A 19,071-nucleotide genomic window follows, 5' to 3' on the forward strand; every position below is an offset into this window, starting at 1 on the left:
GTATTACTCTTAGGCGGCTAATTGGAGGATAGGTTTATGAAATAATGAGGGATGTACCTGTATGTGCATGACTTGTTGTCAAGTTAGAAACGAAAAGTTGCAATAAGTTTTGAGGCCATCATTGTCAGAACAAATTCCCAACGACGCGATCTTAGCTCCCCTCCCTTTTCTTCAGAATTTCTTTCTTTATCTACTAATTTCTCTCTTTCATTTTCCTTCTCGTTCTCAGTTTCTTCTTCTTGTGCTTATAATGACTTGAAAATCAGTGCTTATCATTAAATCATTGTCCCTGCTATTATTTGCATCGCGCACATGGTTCTTCACGCGTCCACCCCAGAAAGTGTTCATTTGAATCAATTAATAGAAAAAAATCTAGCAAGCATAATTTTGAAAATTTCACCAAAACCCGGATGTAAAAATGAATAAAATTAAATTGTTTGAATTATTGTCTTAGAGATTTGAAAATAAGAACCAACTTGACTGCAACCATCAAAATGTAATCCACAACGGTTATATATTCAGGAATAAATAACACTTTTCGTCACCTTTTCAATGAGGAGGAAATTAGATAGTCATATTTCATATACTAGAATACAAAAAGAAGTGTGTGCCGTCACGTGTCATTATTCATATACAGACCAGGATGTGCATATAAATTACTGTTCTGTGAAATTATGATAATAAAAAAAATTACATCCGAAGTTTTGATGAAATGTTCCGAGTGCTTGCATGGATTTTTCTTGTTATTCAAATAAACTTTTTGTTGCGATGGACTTCGTTCAATCGATCGCCATGCTTCTTCATGTGGATAGAGGACGGTTAGTAGCAAGTCAAGTGACCGTTTGCCATATTTTTCCACATAAAAAAAACACGTTATAAAAATCATTTATTCAGTCTAAAGTATAAAAAGGTAAAATCTGTGCACATCGATCACTGAATATATGCATAGAGATCTGAGAAGTGGGACAGATATTCATAACAGTAACATTCGATGATCCATAATATGGAGTCATGCAGTGCCCCCCCCCCCCCATTGCCAGTTGTAAAGAGAAAGGGAAAAATTGAAATATGGAGAGAAGTATGACGATATCGACGTTACACCCGACCCACATTTCATTTTTTGGCAGACCTATATAGTGGTTTACCATGTGAAATGGCCTACATCCAATTATGGAAAATATACTTTCAAACTGAGTGTCATATTTACATAACTTTATCCAGTAATTATTACAAACTTATTACTATATCCATAGGATTGCCGGTTTTCCAAAATTTGAAACTGACATGCTGAGTTTTAGTTAGAGCTCGATTATCTCTAGGCATGCAGCTAGGAGATAAAAGAGCATGCATGGACTTTATACATACACGACGTACCAGGGATATCCTGCACATACAAACCAGTGGACTGTACTGTTCATGACCTTTTTCTACTGGTGTCCATGCAAGTGCATGGTGCAGGCAAAACCTCCTTACGTAACCTGCAGTGATTCTTCAACACAAAAACACACATCCCGGTCTCTCTCTCACACACACACGTATCATACAAGTGAATGAAATTCCAGGCCAGCCAACGTGCATACTGAAGCTAGTCTATAAATTCAAACACTGGTCACCCAAAGACGGTTTATATATAATTTTAGTGACAAATCGGTGCATTTCCAAAACATAAACAGGATGCATAGTCTTGGAAATTCCTCTGTAAAGGTTTCTTTCTGTTGGTTTCATGTCCCTTTTTTCTCTTGATTCATCAGAATCACAGAATAAAACTTTTTTTTTCAATCGACTTGAAACAACATATGAGCAGAGACTAACACGCGGGAAGTCAGAACAGAGAAGAACCGAAGAGATTTTTTTCTTCCAATTCTGTGCTAGTTGTATTCATTGTGAATGTAGTTTTATAAGTTGTTCCCGTGTTATATTGGCAGTCAGAGAGCTTATATTTATGTGCAACAGCGTATCACATCGTGGTTCCACTTCTTTTTTTTTAAATGGGGACAATCGGGAGCAAGCTGCAAGGAAGATAGGAAAACAGACTGGTGTTCGTGTTTTGCATGTGAGTAACGTATACAAATCGATATGCGATCGAGGCTTTTTAGATCTAAATTAAAGTCTGGCCTGCCGTGCCTGTGTGATGCAAGAAAAATTGATCAAATTATCTTATCAACGAGCTTTGTAAATTACTGAGTAACTCAATTGCGGTAGCGGACTACATTATCGTTCTCGCGTAGGCCGTAGCACCATCTGAAGAGATAAGTGCGTAGCACACGTACGCACGCTGCACGCACGGCAGCAGCGATGATCTTTGCGTTAAAAGTCGGGTTTCCCGACAGAGTTTAATTCACTCATAAAAGAGCATAATTTATCATGAAAAACACCATTTCATTTCATATCATCTACATCATGTCTGTTTTAGGGCATACACATTCATATAACATACAAATCAATTAGAATGGTGACAGGCCGATTTCGAGGAATTTACCAAAACTATCCACCCTCTTTAACATAATATTTGGCTTGAAACTTGCTGACAAACCACCATCAAACATCATCTGCCGTTGTAATCCTTTCAATTCCTGTATATAAACAGAAAATTGCTACTTTTTGAGAATTCCCTACACATTTTGAAAATTCCCGAATAATGCCGAAAATTCCCCAAATTCCCAATAAATTCCCGTTTATTCCCATGGAAAGCTTCCACCTCGAAAATTCCCGGGAATTTTGCAACCCTATAGACAAGCATAGTACTGAAAATTTCATCAAAATCTGATAAAAAAGAAAGTTATGACATTATAAATTTTCGCTTGCATAATTTAGGCACATGCAAATGAGAGAATCGATGATATCCCTCACTATTTCTTGTTCATTGTTTCAATAATACATTATTTCATTTTTTACAGACTTGACGATAAGAACAAACTTGACTAAACCATAAAATGTTAAACAACGGTAATTCATTATGTTCAGAGAGAAATGAGCCTTTGTTTCACAGGAAAATAAGGAGAAAATTAGAATATATCATATTTTTCATAGAATGAAATACAAAAGAAATAGTGAGTGATGTCATCTATTCCCTGATTTGCATACCGTTCGGGATGTGCATGCATGAATTGTGTAACCGCTTCGTGAAAAATAAGCGACATTTCAAATGTCATTATGATAGCTTTCTTGTTTTACATCGGATTCCGCTTTTGATAAAATGTTCAGAGTTATGCTTGTTGTATTTCCCCCTTTTCATTTAAATCAACTTTTTGTTGGGTGGACGTGTCCTTTAAGAACGGAATAACCCCCTAACACTAACAAATGAGACGGTCAGAATTAAGGACAACGGTCCACCCCCCTCCCCCCAAAAAAAAAAAAAAGTTCATTCGAATAAGAAAAGAAAAATCCAACAAGCATAACACTGAAAACGTCATCAAAATCGGATGTATAATAAGAAAGTTATGATATTATAAACTTTCGCTTATTTTTATGCATAATTTAGGCACATGCAAATGAGAGAATCGATGATATCTTTCACTATTTCTTGTTCATTGTTTCAATATTACATTATTTCATTTTTTTATAGACTTGACGATAAGAACAAACTTGGCTAAACCATAAAATTTTAAACAATGGTAATTCATTATGTTCAGAGAGAAATGAACCTTTGTTTCACAGGAAAATGAGGATAAAATTAGAATATATCATATTTTTCATAGAATGAAACACAAAAGAAATAGTGAGTGATGTCATCTATTCCCTGATTTGCATATCGTTCGGATGTGCATACATGCGCAACCGCTTTGTAAAAAAAGCGACATTTCAAACGTCATTATGATAGCTTTCTTGTTTTACATTGGATTCCGCTTTTGATAAAATGTTCAGAGTTATGCTTGTTGTATTTCCCCCATTTCATTTAAATCAACTTTTTGTTGGGTGGACGTGTCCTTTAAGAAGGTGTGTTTAAGCCACAGGAGTTTAAAGTAGGATGGTAGTAATAAATTTGTTGGTCGATATTCCGAACGCACTCGAAATAAACAATTTAGGAACACAATTCCATACAGTTATGCTTCATTTAATCACAGCAATCAACAAGTATCGAAGCAGCTCACAAATCATAAGCAAAAGATGTAAACACTTTAATAACTTGACGGTGTTGAGCGTAAACGAAGTATACAGATGAATAACTAAACGATGAACGAGTGTACAGAATAGTGAACAGTGTAGTGAACAAACGAAGTATACGAAATGAGCAAGAGTACTAAGCGAGTGAACTGAGTGAGTGAGTGGTTCGCTGAAATATAAGAAAGAAGATAAACATATGATAAATACATGATCAACAATCATTATCAAACAACTAACGACAACAGAATATCTTCTTGATAACTAGATAAACATAAACAAGACTATAATAAGCTAATACATATCGCTCAGGTATATATACAATGATGATACAACATAATAACTAAAATAGGAACTTAAACTCATCATATACCAAAGATAAATCGGTACTAACTTTAATCCTAATACTACTAAACACAAGCAGTTGTGTAAACAAACCCCAGTCATGGTCAGAACTTCGTACCCATGGCAACCATCAAGCTGACAGCCTAGCCACAACTTTTGCCCATTGACAAATCTGTGCACCTCAGAACAAAGACTTAATAGTAGGTGCACTTGTGAGTGTGCACATATGGTCAAACTTTCTCTTTCTCTCTCTCTCTCTCTCTCTCCGTCTCTCTCTCACTCTAGCAATCCTCTTAGGAAACCTCATTTAGAAGTACCAATACATGTACATGTATATCAAAGACTAATATCAGAGTAATGTAATGTCTATTAACTGAGTAATGTAATGTCTATTAACTTAATTACACATAAGAGAGATGAATTAATTCATAGACATTATTATAATCAGAACAAGAATTTCTCCCTTCTTAACTTAAAGAAGTGTCATATAACATTAGGCGGAGTAGCATATATACTCGACTGAGATGCAGTCATCACAACTTCATGACAAACAACAATATTTATGGTTTAAATACAGAGGAAAGTCCCTTTAACTAGTACAAGATTATCAGTACAAATATGTATAACTATACAAATAATATAATTTCAACTCACCAATTGTTTGACCTCCAAATCTATGCAATTTTCTTCAAGTTTTATAACAAAATGGTGAATACGTCTTGACTGTGGAACTTTTCTTTGTCTTCTGATGCCAAGTGGGATAACTTTGTGGTATCTCCTATTTCTTGGTATCTCTGAGTCATGTTTAATTTGCATCCTTGGCCAATGTGTTGACCAATTGGAATACTGTTGCTACCTGATTATACACTGGGCTTGGTTTACTTGACCAACCAGAATTAGTACATCTAGAAACATTTTGTCACCAGGAGAGGAAAGTGAGATCCTAACCAATAGACACAAAATAACTTTGCATACGGATAACTTTGTTCAATAGACTTGGGTTTCAGACCCTATTTATATTTCATGCCGCAACATACCGGCCCCAATGAGCTGACTCACCCATAAGCTCATTCCTACTATTAGAACGCGGCATAAAACAATATAAGTATAAACAAACAAACATGATAACATTCTACACAATAATCGATTAGAATACATATCCAAATTACTTCAAACAATCAATGACCTGTTGCTATATCTTTCTGCATACATATTTAAATCACAATTAAATATTGGGACTCAGATAGCAAATTCAGAATAGGTAGCATTCAGTACTATTCTCTACAATATTAAATAATTTTCCATTATCTAGGGAGCACCCTTCCCTTCCTCCAAAAGGCAAAGTTTTGAAATTGGACGCCGGAAATATTTTGAACCTATCTTAACCTCGACCTGCCTTACCCTACCTTGTTTGTCTGGATAAGTGGCCACAATTTTCCCCAAAGGCCACTGCCCACGAGGTGCATTATCGTCTGCCACTAAGACGAGGTCGTCTTGTTCGAAGTTTCTTTTTTCCCTGGTCCATTTTTGTCTCGGTTGAAGGAGTGGAAGATATTCCTTAACCCATCGCTTCCAAAACTGATCCGCGATGAATTGGACATGGCGCCATCTCCTCCTGCCATAGCTTTCATCCTTTGTGAAGATGCCGGGTGGCAAGGATGGATTATTTCTCAATAGCAGGAGATGGTTTGGTGTCAAAGGCTCTTCATCCTTTGGATCCATGCTCAATGGGGTGAGTGGGCGTGCATTCAGGATGGCCTCTACTTCCGTCATCAGCGTAGCTAATGCCTCATCCGACATAACCTGTTGATGAAGTAGGCCTCCTAGTATTTTGCGCACTGAACGTATAACACGTTCCCACACTCCTCCCATATGGCTGGCTAGAGGAGGATTGAAGCGCCACTCAATGCCCTTTTGGGTTAAGAAATTCCCAACCTTAGAGTCATTGAGTGCAGCCAGACTTTCCTTCAATTCTTTATGTCCACCCTTAAAGTTTGTTCCATTGTCGCTGAATACCTGATCCGGTTTTCCTCTGCGATTAATGAATCTTCTCAGGGCGCAAATGAAGGAATCTGTGTCAAGAGAGTAGGCAATCTCTATGTGAACGGCTCTTGACGCAAGACAAGTGAATAGACATGCATATCTCTTCACCTCACTGCGTCCCCTCTTAACCATGAAAGGTCCGAAGAAGTCCACCCCTGTAGAGGTGAATGGGGGTTTATCTGGTGTCACTCTCTCAGCTGGGAGGTCTGCCATGAACTGCTCGCCTCTACGGGAACTTCTCCTTTTGCACTTCATACACCTTTGAAGTACCTTGCGAACAGTGGCTCCTCCTCTGACAATCCAGAACTTTTCTCTAATGGCTGATAAGGTTATGACCGCTCCTGAGTGCCCAACCCCTTCATGATAGTGTTGGATAATCAAGTCAGTCACGTGATTATCTCTTGGGAGTATAGCTGGATGTTTTGCATCTTCTGCAAGAGTAGATCTTGAAAGTCTACCGCCAACTCTCAGTACCCCTTCAGTAATGACGGGGTTCAGTTTGTCCAGAGGACCTGAGGCCTTTTGCCGTCTTGTTGGTTCCCCTGATTCAGTCATCACATCTGAAGGAAATGATCTCAGCTGAACTTGTCTAGTAATTTCAAGTTCTGCCCTTTTCAATTCCTCTGCAGTGAGTCCTCGAGGTAGCCTTGCTGCTGTATCTCGATTTCTCAAGAACATCTTATACCGAAGTATCCAAGCGAAGGCTCGCTTGAGTCTATTCCAGGATGAGTACCTGGTCAACAGTTCTTGCACACTGTCCTTTGTTACGACAGTATTTACATGAACTCTGTCTTTCTTTACTTCCAGGTCATCTTTCTTCAGTTCTCCCAAGATAGCTGGAGAAGATGGCCAGTTTTCTTCCTCTTGTTTGAGGAAGTCGGGTCCTGAGAGCCATCTTGGATTCGTGATAAGCTCCTGAGCCTTCAAACCCCTTGATCCATCATCAGCTGGATTGAGTTTAGTGTTCACGTGTCGCCACTGGCTCAGTTCTGTTGCCTCACGAATCTTAGCAACTCTATTTGCTACAAAGGTATGGAACCTTCGGCTCTCATTTTGGATGTACATAAGAACAGAAGTTGAATCTGTCCAGTACGTTGTGGTAGCAATCGGTAACCTTAATTCCTCTTGAATCATGTGATTCATGTCAACAGCTAGTACAGCTGCTGCCAATTCAAGCCTTGGTATTGAGGTGACCTTCAAGGGACTGAGTCTAGACTTACCACAAACAAACGAGCTATGTATGCGACCAGCAGAATCCACTAAGCGTAGGTAAGCCACAGCTGCATACCCAAGCTCTGATGCATCGCAGAAATAGTGGAGCTGGTAAAGTACTTGATCTCCAAGCACTTCCGGTTTGAGACATCTTGGTATCTTGATCTCGGTCAGTCTGGGAAGATCATCAAGCCATTCTTGCCAGGTCTGGAGATCCTTTTCATCCACTGGTTCATCCCATGCTAGACCTTTCTGGCAGATGCCTTGCAGAAGGACCTTGGCTACCAAGATGAAAGGTGCTAGGAACCCAAGGGGGTCGTATAAGGAACTTACCTTAGACAGTATCCCTCGCCTGGTTGTAGGTCTGTCCTTCAGACTTACCTTAAAGCCGAACTTGTCAGAATCGACATCCCACAACACTCCTAGCGTTCTCTCGATTGGGAGAGTATCCAGATCCATATCGATTACAGATGGAGCCTTTTCTGTTTCGGGTATTGAGTTAAGCACTTCTCTACTATTACTTACCCATTTTGTTAAGCGGAATCCTCCTTTCTGCAGAAGACTTCTCAGTTGCTGGACTAGCCTCACCCCATCTTTGTCAGAGGGCACTGATTTGAGGCAGTCATCAACATAGAAGTTTTCCAACACTGTGCTGACGACGTCTTCGTCATATTCATGTCGGTTATCTTCTGCAGTTCTTCGAAGAGCGAATCCTGCGCAGCTTGGTGATGACGTTGCACCAAAGAGATGCACCTTCATTCTATACTCTACCGGTTCCGTGGCCAGATTACCATTTTCCCACCATAGGAAGCGGAGAGCATTGCAATCTTTCTTCGGTACCTTTACCTGATGAAACATTGCCTCTACGTCACCAACAACTGCCACAGGTTCCTGCCTGAATCGCAGGAGTACACCAACTAAGCTATTGGTGTGGTCGGGTCCTTGCAGCAATGTGTCATTTAGTGAAGTTCCACGATACTTTGCTGCACAGTCGAACACGACTCTTACCTTGTCAGGTTTGTGAGGATGAACGACCGGATGATGAGGGAGATACCATGTACAGGAAGTCTGAAGATTTGCTTCCTCCTTCTGTCTTGGTACCTTCTCCGCATATCCCTTCTCTATATAACCTTGGACAGTCTCCGTGTACTTGACGGCTAGATTAGAATCCTTCTTCAGCCTCCTTTCCAAGTACTTGAGACGAACTTCAGCCATATGGCGGTTGTTCTCAAGTCCGGGGTCTGGATACTTCCAAGGTAGCCCTACTTCATAGTGGCCATCGACGAGCTTGATACTTTCCTGCATGAGTTCTCTCGCTCGCATGTCTTGGATGGACTCTCCCATCCTCCCTGGATTATCCTCAACCACATGGTCTAACTCCCCCAGAACTTCTTGACCTGGCTTTGAAGTCTTTCATCTTCAAGCCGGGCAAAGTTCACATGGAAGGCTGTAGTTTCCTTAGACCTTGTAGTTGGCCCCATTAGCGTCCAACCTAGAGGGCAACGTATCGCATAAGGTTCCTTCCTTTTCCCTCTCCTCTGTTCCAGGACCCAAAACGCTTCAGGGGTGTCGGCTCCTATTAGAAGCTTGACCTCTGTTGCATCGATCGATGGGAACTCAATACCTCTTAAGTGTTTCCACTTAAGAAGGTCCTTGTTGTCTGGAATCAGAGAATCGGAAAGAGGTAAGGACTTCACTGTCCAGACACGTGGAATATCCAACTCTTCCTTGTCATGGATATCCCTGACCTTGAGGCTGACCTCTTCACCTTGTTTGGAATCAACCCCATTGACAGTCGTGAGTTGAATTCGCCGTGGTGACCCTGTCATCCCAAGGTCTCTTACCAAATCCTTGGAGCAGATTGATATATCGCTCCCTTCATCTAGTAAGGCCCATGTCTGTACTTCCCGTCCATTACCTTGGACCTTCACTGGCAAGACCCTTAGACTTACCTTTCTTTGTGAAGTTACACTGCTGTAACAGTCGCCCGCTTCTCTGCTAGGTGCTTCTTCATCTGAACTACCGGCCCCGGTGTCTGAGTTGGCTTCTTGGGAATTGAAGGACTTCTTGGGTTTAGCTTTGTCAGGTTTTCCTTCCTTGAAGAAGGATGCAGGAGCATGAAGAAGGGTGTGATGCTTCCGTTGGCATCCCTTCTCAGTGCATCTAGATTTCATCATGCACCCAGACGACATGTGTGAAGGTCGGAAGCAGTTATCACACAACTTGTGCTTCCTGGTTATGTTCCTTCTTTCTTCGAAAGATTTCTTGACAAAGTTCCTACAGTCCTCTAGGTTATGCCGCCCAGAGCAGCAAGGACAACTTCTATCGCTCTTTGCTTTAGACTTACCTTTACCGGCTGTGGTGTTGCTCTGAGTCGACATTGCTGTCACTTTGAACCCTCCTTTTGGCTTTGAGGATTTGTCAGATGGTTTGTTTTTCGATTTTCCAATGTTTTGTCCAAATAAATTATTTGCCAATTGGGCGGACTCCTCAATGAACATTGTCATGGCTTCAAACGTTGGAGCCATGAACCTGGTCATCATTGAATGCGCCCTCTTTGCCCACTCGGACTGCAAGTGGACTGGCAAGAGCTGTTGGATGCGCAGAAGGTTTTCTGTGCTATCCATGTCGGCACGATAATTTCCTTGCGACAAAACCATCTGACATTTCCTCATGCCGCGAGCGAGGTCCCATAGTGCTTCACCGTCATTTGGTCTAATGAGCTGACGACTCAGCACCTTTTTCATGTGAGCAGTGGCAACCATGTATGGCTGCCCAAATTGATTTTCTAGAATATCCCTTGCCTTTTGGTATCCGGTCTGGGGCCCTAGGAAGACACAATTTTCAATACTATCCTTAGCCTTACTACTACAGAATTGTATTAAATAGGTTAGCTTAGCCCTATCATCGCTTATCTTAGAAGCTACTGTGGCGTCAAAGCTGGAAATGAAGGCACAATAATCTAATGGGTTACCATCGAATACTTTCATTTCCGGCTTTGGCATGTTCATCACTAAGTCCATAGCGTTAAACATTTGAGTCATGTTAGACATAGACATTGCTGCACCATCCCCCTTGACACTTTCTACTTTTACCCCTATCCCAGTGTATTCTGGGGCATTTGGATTCAAATTTGTTACCATGGGGACATGTGCAGCTTCATCAAGAGAATTTCTATTATCCCTTGTTTTGACATCATTAAAAGTAGAGTCATTAACATGTACCTTATTTGACTTATCTACTCTTACTTGACATTCATCGTCCGATTCTTCCTCGAGACACTGAAGCTCGACTTCAGCAGCTGCGATGTCCTTGTCGGCTTCCATCGCCGCAAGCTTCTGTTCAAGCTTCAACTGTTCTTGTTTAAGTTCATGGGCCTTTGCCATGTGCTGTCTATTTAGGCGTGCAACAGCCGCCTTGGCTCTTGCTTCTCTCAGTCGTGCTGACGATGTTGAGCTCGCTACGGAGAACCGCGACGCCTTGCTGCTCGACGATCGAGAAGACCGCACTGACTGCCTGTCGTCATCGACGTCGCCGTCAACGTCGGATGACCGACCTCCCACGTCAACCTCTTTCTCCGCTGCCTCCATCCAGTCTTGTAGTCGGACTCGGAACTCTCGATTGTTCTTGGCATTTCCTTCGAATTTCTCTGACGCAGCCTCCGCTTCTGCTCCACTCAACTCGCTTATGTATTCATCGCTTTTTGCTTTGTACGAGGTGAATACCCTTTCGAGTTGAAGATGCCTTTGCACTACTGCGTCCTTATTTTTGAAGTCTGCCATTAAAACCTCTAGTTCCTTGTAGAGTCGGGATAATGTCCCCATGTATCCCCTACATGAACGCTTCAGCGAAGTGACGTTATCATCATTTGAAAAATCTGAATCTGCCATCCTTATTATTGTCGGCAATTGCGAACTTATGTGACTTCTGTAAACAAATTAAGCCACAGGAGTTTAAAGTAGGATGGTAGTAATAAATTTGTTGGTCGATATTCCGAACGCACTCGAAATAAACAATTCAGGAACACAATTCCATACAGTTATGCTTCATTTAATCACAGCAATCAACAAGTATCGAAGCAGCTCACAAATCATAAGCAAAAGATGTAAACACTTTAATAACTTGACGGTGTTGAGCGTAAACGAAGTATACAGATGAATAACTAAACGATGAACAAGTGTACAGAATAGTGAACAGTGAAGTGCGGAAACGAAGTATACGAAATAAGCGAGTGTACTAAGCGAGTGAACTGAGTGAGTGAGTGGTTCGCTGAAATATAAGAAAGAAGATAAACATATGATAAATACATGATCAACAATCATTATCAAACAACTAACGACAACAGAATATCTTCTTGATAACTAGATAAACATAAACAAGACTATAATAAGCTAATACATATCGCTCAGGTATATATACAATGATGATACAACATAATAACTAAAATAGGAACTTAAACTCATCATATACCAAAGATAAATCGATACTAACTTTAATCCTAATACTACTAAACACAAGCAGTTGTGTAAACAAACCCCAGTCATGGTCAGAACTTCGTACCCATGGCAACCATCAAGCTGACAGCCTAGCCACAACTTTTGCCCATTGACAAATCTGTGCACCTCAGAACAAAGACTTAATAGTAGGTGCACTTGTGTGTGTGCACGTAATGGTCAAACTTTCTCTTTCTCTCTCTCTCTCTCTCTCCGTCTCTCTCTCACTCTAGCAATCCTCTTAGGAAACCTCATTTAGAAGTACCAATACATGTACATGTATATCAAAGACTAATATCAGAGTAATGTAATGTCTATTAACTGAGTAATGTAATGTCTATAACTGAATTACACATAAGAGAGATGAATTAATTCATATACATTATTATAATCAGAACCAGAATTTCTCCCTTCTTAACTTAAAGAAGTGTTATATAACATTAGGCGGAGTAGCATATATACTCGACTGAGATGCAGTCATCACAACTTCATGACAAACAACAATATTTATGGTTTAAATACAGAAGAAAGTCCCTTTAACTAGTACAAGATTATCAGTACAAATATGTATAACTATACAAATAATATAATTTCAACTCACCAATTGTTTGACCTCCAAATCTATGCAATTTTCTTCAAGTTTTATAACAAAATGGTGAATACGTCTTGACTGTGGAACTTTTCTTTGTCTTCTGATGCCAAGTGGGATAACTTTGTGGTATCTCCTATTTCTTGGTATCTCTGAGTCATGTTTAATTTGCATCCTTGGCCAATGTGTTGACCAATTGGAATACTGTTGCTACCTGATTATACACTGGGCTTGGTTTACTTGACCAACCAGAATTAGTACATCTAGAAACATTTTGTCACCAGGAGAGGAAAGTGAGATCCTAACCAATAGACATGAAATAACTTTGCATACAGGTAACTTTGTTCAATAGACTTGGGTTTCAGACCCTATTTATATTTCATGCCGCAACAGAGGGAATCACCACCTAACACTACTAACAAATGAGACGGTCAGAATTAAGGACAACGGTCCACCCCCCCCCCCTCCCCTCCTAAAAAAATTTATTCGAATAAGAAAAGAAAAATCCAACAAGCATAACACTGAAAGTGTCATCAAAATCGGATGTATAATAAGAAAGTTATGACATTATAGAGTTTCGCTTATTTTTATGCATAATTTAGGCACATGCAAATGAGAGAATCGATGATATCCCTCACTATTTCTTGTTCATTGTTTCAATAATACATTATTTCATTTTTTACAGACTTGACGATAAGAACAAACTTGGCTAAACCATAAAATGTTAAACAATGGTAATTCATTATGTTCAGAGAGAAATGAACCTTTGTTTCACAGGAAAATAAGGAGAAAATTAGAATATATCATATTTTTCATAGAATGAAATACAAAAGAAATAGTGAGTGATGTCATCTATTCCCTGATTTGCATACCGTTCGGGATGTGCATGCATGAATTGTGTAACCGCTTCGTGAAAAATAAGCGACATTTCAAATGTCATTATGATAGCTTTCTTGTTTTACATCGGATTCCGCGTTTGATAAAGTGTTCAGAGTTATGCTTGTTGTATTTCCCCCTTTTCATTTAAATCAACTTTTTGTTGGGTGGACGTGTCCTTTAAGAACGGAATAACCCCCTAACACTAACAAATGAGACGGTCAGAATTAAGGACAACGGTCCACCCCCCTCCCCCCAAAAAAAGGTTGATTCGAATAAGAAAAGAAAAATCCAACAAGCACAACACTGAAAAAGTCATCAAAATCGGATGTATAATAAAAAAGCTATGACATTTAAAAGTTTCGCTTTATTTCATAAAACAGTTGCAATCACATCCTTGTCATGCTTGTAGGTATGCAAATGAGGAGACTGATGACATCGTTCACTCACCATTTATTTTGCAATTTATTGCATGAAATATTCCAATATTGTCCCTTTTCGCGTGTGAAACAAAGATTAATTCTTTCCTGAATATGTGCCATCACCATTGTTTTAATTCTTTATCGTTCAATCAAGTTGATCCTTATTGTCAAATGCGTAAAAAAAAAAATGAAATTTTGTATAATTCATACGACGAAAAGAAAAGGAATATTGAATGAGGGACACCATCGATTGACTTATATGCATGTCACTGAGTTGTGCATATCCCTGTTATTTTTTGGAAAAAATTGCGAAATTTTAAAATGTCATAACTTTCTTATTTTACAACCAATTTTGATGAAATTTTCTGCATAATTCTTGATTGATTTTCTTCTATCTATTCAAATCATTTCTGGGGGGAGGTTGCCTTTAAGGTAATTCTTATTGTCTAAGAAATAACAACTCACTCTAGTTTCAGTTGAGCCAACGATGCCAAGAATGCAAACGACTCGAGGACTTCAACATGACCTTTCTTTTCCGGATGTAGACCGTTGTCATGGTGTTGCAATATACATGTAAGCATGTTCATGCCCGTACTTTTTTGGACGAAAAGCAGCTTCGGTCCTCCCTCTGTCTCATTCTGGAAAGAACTCTTCCGTGACGGGAATGATGACGGAGTGTCGCGAAGAATTAATCGTTCGAGCTTCTGTCCTCCAGTCCGACGAAGACCAGCCGTTATATGGGATATGTCTCCCTCTGCCTCATCGATAGTGATATCGATATAAACCAAAGCAGGGAGCGATGAGATCAACCCTTCATAGCATTGTGATGTCACTCTCTTAGTTGATAGCTCTGTGATGGATGGTAGCTCAGGAGGAGATGGAGAAAAATCGATAGATGAGTCTAAGATGGTGAGAGAAGTTAGCATCGGGAATGATTTAAGACATGTCCATAGTCCATCTGTCACAGCGGCTGTCATGGTAGACTGCTCGAATCGTAGAATACCAACCTATTCAGGGAACAAAATAAGCAGCATAGGAAGGAAATGAAGAGCTCAATTGCAAAAGTGGTTAGGTCCATTTTTCATCATTATTTTTTTTTGTCTCCATGTATCTCCATTAGATGATCCCAAAGAAAAGTTGAAATTCCCATAAAAAAAAAGATCTAAAATGACAAAGAAAAATCACTTTTTTCAAAAGGGGTTAGGTCAATTTCAGTTTTGTTGCTAAAGGGGTAAGGTCCACACCATTCTTTTTAAAGAATGTTTAAAAAAATATGAAGACAGGCAGACTTACATGTACTTTATACCCAATTTTATGTTCTCATGGTAGAAATTTTGTTTCGCATGAGAATACTGCAATATTGCAATTTAGTTTCGAATAAGAATATGGGAATATTGGAGAGTGGACCTAACCCCTTTTACCATGTTTGCATACAAACTATTCTGAAGAGCTCATTTGTCAAAAGGGGTTAGGTCCATTGTTCATATTTTTTTTTAGTTTTCTGTCTCAAAACCTCTATTCACATGAAAACACGAACAAAAGTGGCAAAGAAAATCATGTTTTTAATGAAATAGTTAGGTCCACAATGATAATTTTTGAAAGAATATATAGTAAAAAATTGAAGACAGGTAGATGTCTTTTATACTAAATCTTATGTTCACATGATAGGGAAGTACATCGTGACAATTTAGTTTCTCATTTAGTGTAATGCGGTGAGAAAAAAAAAAAAACATGTTTTTTTCGGAACAGTAAAAAGTGGACCTAACCCCTTTTGCAACTAAACCCTTCAAATACAAAGTGAATCCATTTTATCTTTTGATGGTAATTGAAACAATCAACGCGTATTATTTAACTATTAATAAACATTAAGTATCGCATCATTTATTTATTATTCCTCATACATGTCATAGGACTATGTCCTTCAATAACAAGAAGTGAGTAAAAAAAGACCCCAAATAGCTGGTTTTTATTTTCTAAACTCTGATCTGTTAACTGTTTGATAATGGTGTTTGGTTCATCCATGTATTTATTTATTCGCCTTTATCTGTTATGCTACTGCTGGCTCGTTTGGTTTAATCTTAAATGATAACATCAGTTAGTACTGCGCCACAAAAGTAGGCATATATTGTATGATATATAAAGCATAACATCATGGACTGTATGGGCTTATTTCTCTGGCAATCCTCTGGCATAAGATTACCTGCTCTTTCAGCTCACGTGGAAGATTTCGCATCCCAACGATAGTATACACTGTCGGTGACTTCAAGACTATACGCCGTGACCTCACACACCTTCGTACCAATGATGACACATTCCCATCGTTGACCTCAGACTCAGATGAACAATCTAGAAGAATACGATATCGCTCACTCTCAGATAAATGACTATTTGAAAGGACGCTCTCCATTATTCTAATGCAGAGATTGCTCTTCGTACCAGAAGCAAACCGAATAAGATTTTCATATTCTCCAATGCTTGTTTTTATATTTCGCAGTACTCGGTCTAACTTACTGAACCTCAACCACAAAGGAAAGCGGTTTGTTTTATCAGCAAGATACTTTCCTGCTGCATGTTCTTGAGCAAGTTTGTGATAAAACTCAATAATAGTTGTGGTAGTCGAAAATGCTTCGTCAAGTTGTGGAAGGCGTCTGGGTGAAACAGTCTTTGAGACTATTCCTAGGGCACATGCCATATCAAGAATAGAGGGAACTCTCTGAAAATCACAAGACGAGAAAACTAACTTCTTAGCATCATTGAGCAGACCAGTGAGAGCAATTTCTCCCAGTTTCAGTATTATTTGGTTTAGTTGTTTTTGAGTGTCTATCAAGCCAGGTGTCCGGGAATTTGCGTGGAGCATTAAGAATTCGTTAACTTCATCGAATAATGCGGTTTGAGTTTTAGTGTTACGCTGAAGTTGATCTTCAGACCACAAGTGACAGACCATGAGGCAAAATAGCGGAGTTTTTACGAGTTCCTCAATTAGGGGTTGTTCAGCAAGGTAAACTTTCAGACCATCCGCTTTCATAGGTTTCTGAACAGAAGTAAAGAACCTGTCAACGTAATCGCGTGCGTTCTCTCGCGAGAATCCTTCGATCTCCATCTTTGTGTACACCCTTGGTAGATCCCCTTGACTAAAAATGTCTTCTAAGTGAGGTCGTGTTGTTACAAGAACTCTACATTGTGAGAAAATTTCCATGCGGAGAATTCTCATGATATTGCTTGAGGAAGAGATACCAGCATACTCATCGAGCCCATCTAGTACAATATGACAGATTCCCTGATGTTGTCTGATAAAACTTTCCAGCCCCTCTGGCGTCAGATCGTCAACATCACTCAGGAGTTGTGATATGATAGCTTCTCCAATCGATGTGCTTTGACTTGTGTTTCGAAACTTGACTACAAACAGCAGTGGCAAGTCCTCTAATCCTGAGCCATGTTCTTTGTGAACCCAGTCGTGTGCTATCTTAGCAACAGCTGTCGTCTTTCCTCGTCCAGCCGGAGCCGAAATAAGGATTCGTTTTGGAAGATTCCCGTTTACTTTTGTTGAAAATATTTTTCCAACAGAGCCTTGAAGTGTTTGTTTTGCCTTAATATCTCTTCCACGAGCATCCTTTTTTACCATGGTAACAACGGTGTGCATATCTTCAAACTCTGCATAATCGTTTTTGTCCCAAGGTTTCATTTGAATTTTACATAGCTGATTCGAATATTTGTCTTCCAAGATGGTGCGACATTTTCGAACAGTCAGAGATTCCGAAATCTTCTCACTGTAGATATCTGGATAATAAACAAGAGACCAAAATAATTTTAACCATTTGCTATCTGACTCATGGAGAAACATATGAACATAACGTAGGGAGGGGACAATTGCTGACTCAAGATAAGTGTACGTTCCCTTATGGAACAAACACAGTGTTACTACAGTGTGTAACAGTGTGTGTACCACAGTGTGTACCACAGTGTGTAACACAGTGTGTACCACAGTGTGTACCACAGTGTGTTCACAGCGTGTAACACATGTGTTTAATATATGATTTTGGGACGTGTGGTAACACTGTGTTTACAACACTGTGTAACACAGTGTTGCCACACAGTCGCCACACAGTCCGAAACACATATTAAACACACTGTGTACCACACGTTTATAACCACATAGTCCTTTACACTGTGGCATTCACCACATAGTCCACCACACTATGACATACACCACATAGTCCACCACACTATGACATCAACCACATAGTCCACCACACTATGACATATACCACACAGTCCACCACACTATGACATATACCACAGAGTCCACCACACTATGACATGCACCACATAGTCCACCACACTATGACATACACCACATAGTCCACCACACTATGACATATACCACATAGTCCACCACACTATGACATACACCACATAGTCCACCACACTATGACATACACCACATAGTCCCCCACACTATGACATACACCACATAGTCCCCCACACTATGACATACACCACATAGTCCCCCACACTATGGTGCTCATCTTACTGTGATGTCTACCACACAGTCCACCACACGGACATTGACTACACAATCCACCAAACTGTGGTATGCATGTGCCACTAGCTCATTTACCACATGCAGTCCACTACATACCCATGCAGCACATACCATGTAGACCACTGCAACACAGGCCAACTGGAACGAAGCACAGTGTCCCGCAATCTTGACCACAAAAGTATACCATCATTGCCAATTAGTGCTGATCTCAATAGGAGTGGAAGCTAATAATAGTGTCACCAATTAAATCAAATTTTAGAATATATTTTTCATCATTTTGCATACCCAGTTGTAAAAAAAAAATCAACACTAAAAACTTCCATCCTCCTGATCACAACATAATTGATTTGAGAATTTGTCTGTTGTCACTGGCTGTAGGTACTTGGGTGGTTGTATCATGGTAGACATTGTGCTTTGGTCCCAATCTGAAGAGTAGGGAGAGCAATC

At 39.7% G+C, this 19,071-nt stretch overlaps 2 protein-coding genes across 2 annotated transcripts; both read right to left on the bottom strand.

Moving 5' to 3' along the window:
* Positions 1-4,204: 4,204 nt before the first annotated feature.
* Positions 4,205-9,077, bottom strand: LOC121416906. Its single transcript, XM_041610433.1, has 2 exons — positions 5,101-9,077; positions 4,205-4,273 (listed from the first exon to the last, which is right to left on the bottom strand). Exon 1 carries the CDS (start codon positions 9,043-9,045, stop codon positions 5,755-5,757), a length of 3,291 nt encoding a protein of 1,096 aa, XP_041466367.1. The 5' UTR covers positions 9,046-9,077; the 3' UTR covers positions 4,205-4,273; positions 5,101-5,754.
* Positions 9,078-14,542: 5,465 nt separating this feature from the next.
* On the bottom strand, positions 14,543-17,842 carry LOC121416752. The gene is made up of 2 exons (XM_041610209.1): positions 16,282-17,842; positions 14,543-15,088 (listed from the first exon to the last, which is right to left on the bottom strand). The coding sequence occupies exons 1-2, from the start codon at positions 17,761-17,763 to the stop codon at positions 14,543-14,545; spliced, it is 2,028 nt and encodes a 675-aa protein (XP_041466143.1). The 5' UTR covers positions 17,764-17,842.
* Positions 17,843-19,071: the final 1,229 nt, after the last annotated feature.

This window comes from Lytechinus variegatus, chromosome 6 (assembly GCF_018143015.1).
Source record: "Lytechinus variegatus isolate NC3 chromosome 6, Lvar_3.0, whole genome shotgun sequence".
Classification (NCBI taxonomy): domain Eukaryota; kingdom Metazoa; phylum Echinodermata; class Echinoidea; order Temnopleuroida; family Toxopneustidae; genus Lytechinus; species Lytechinus variegatus.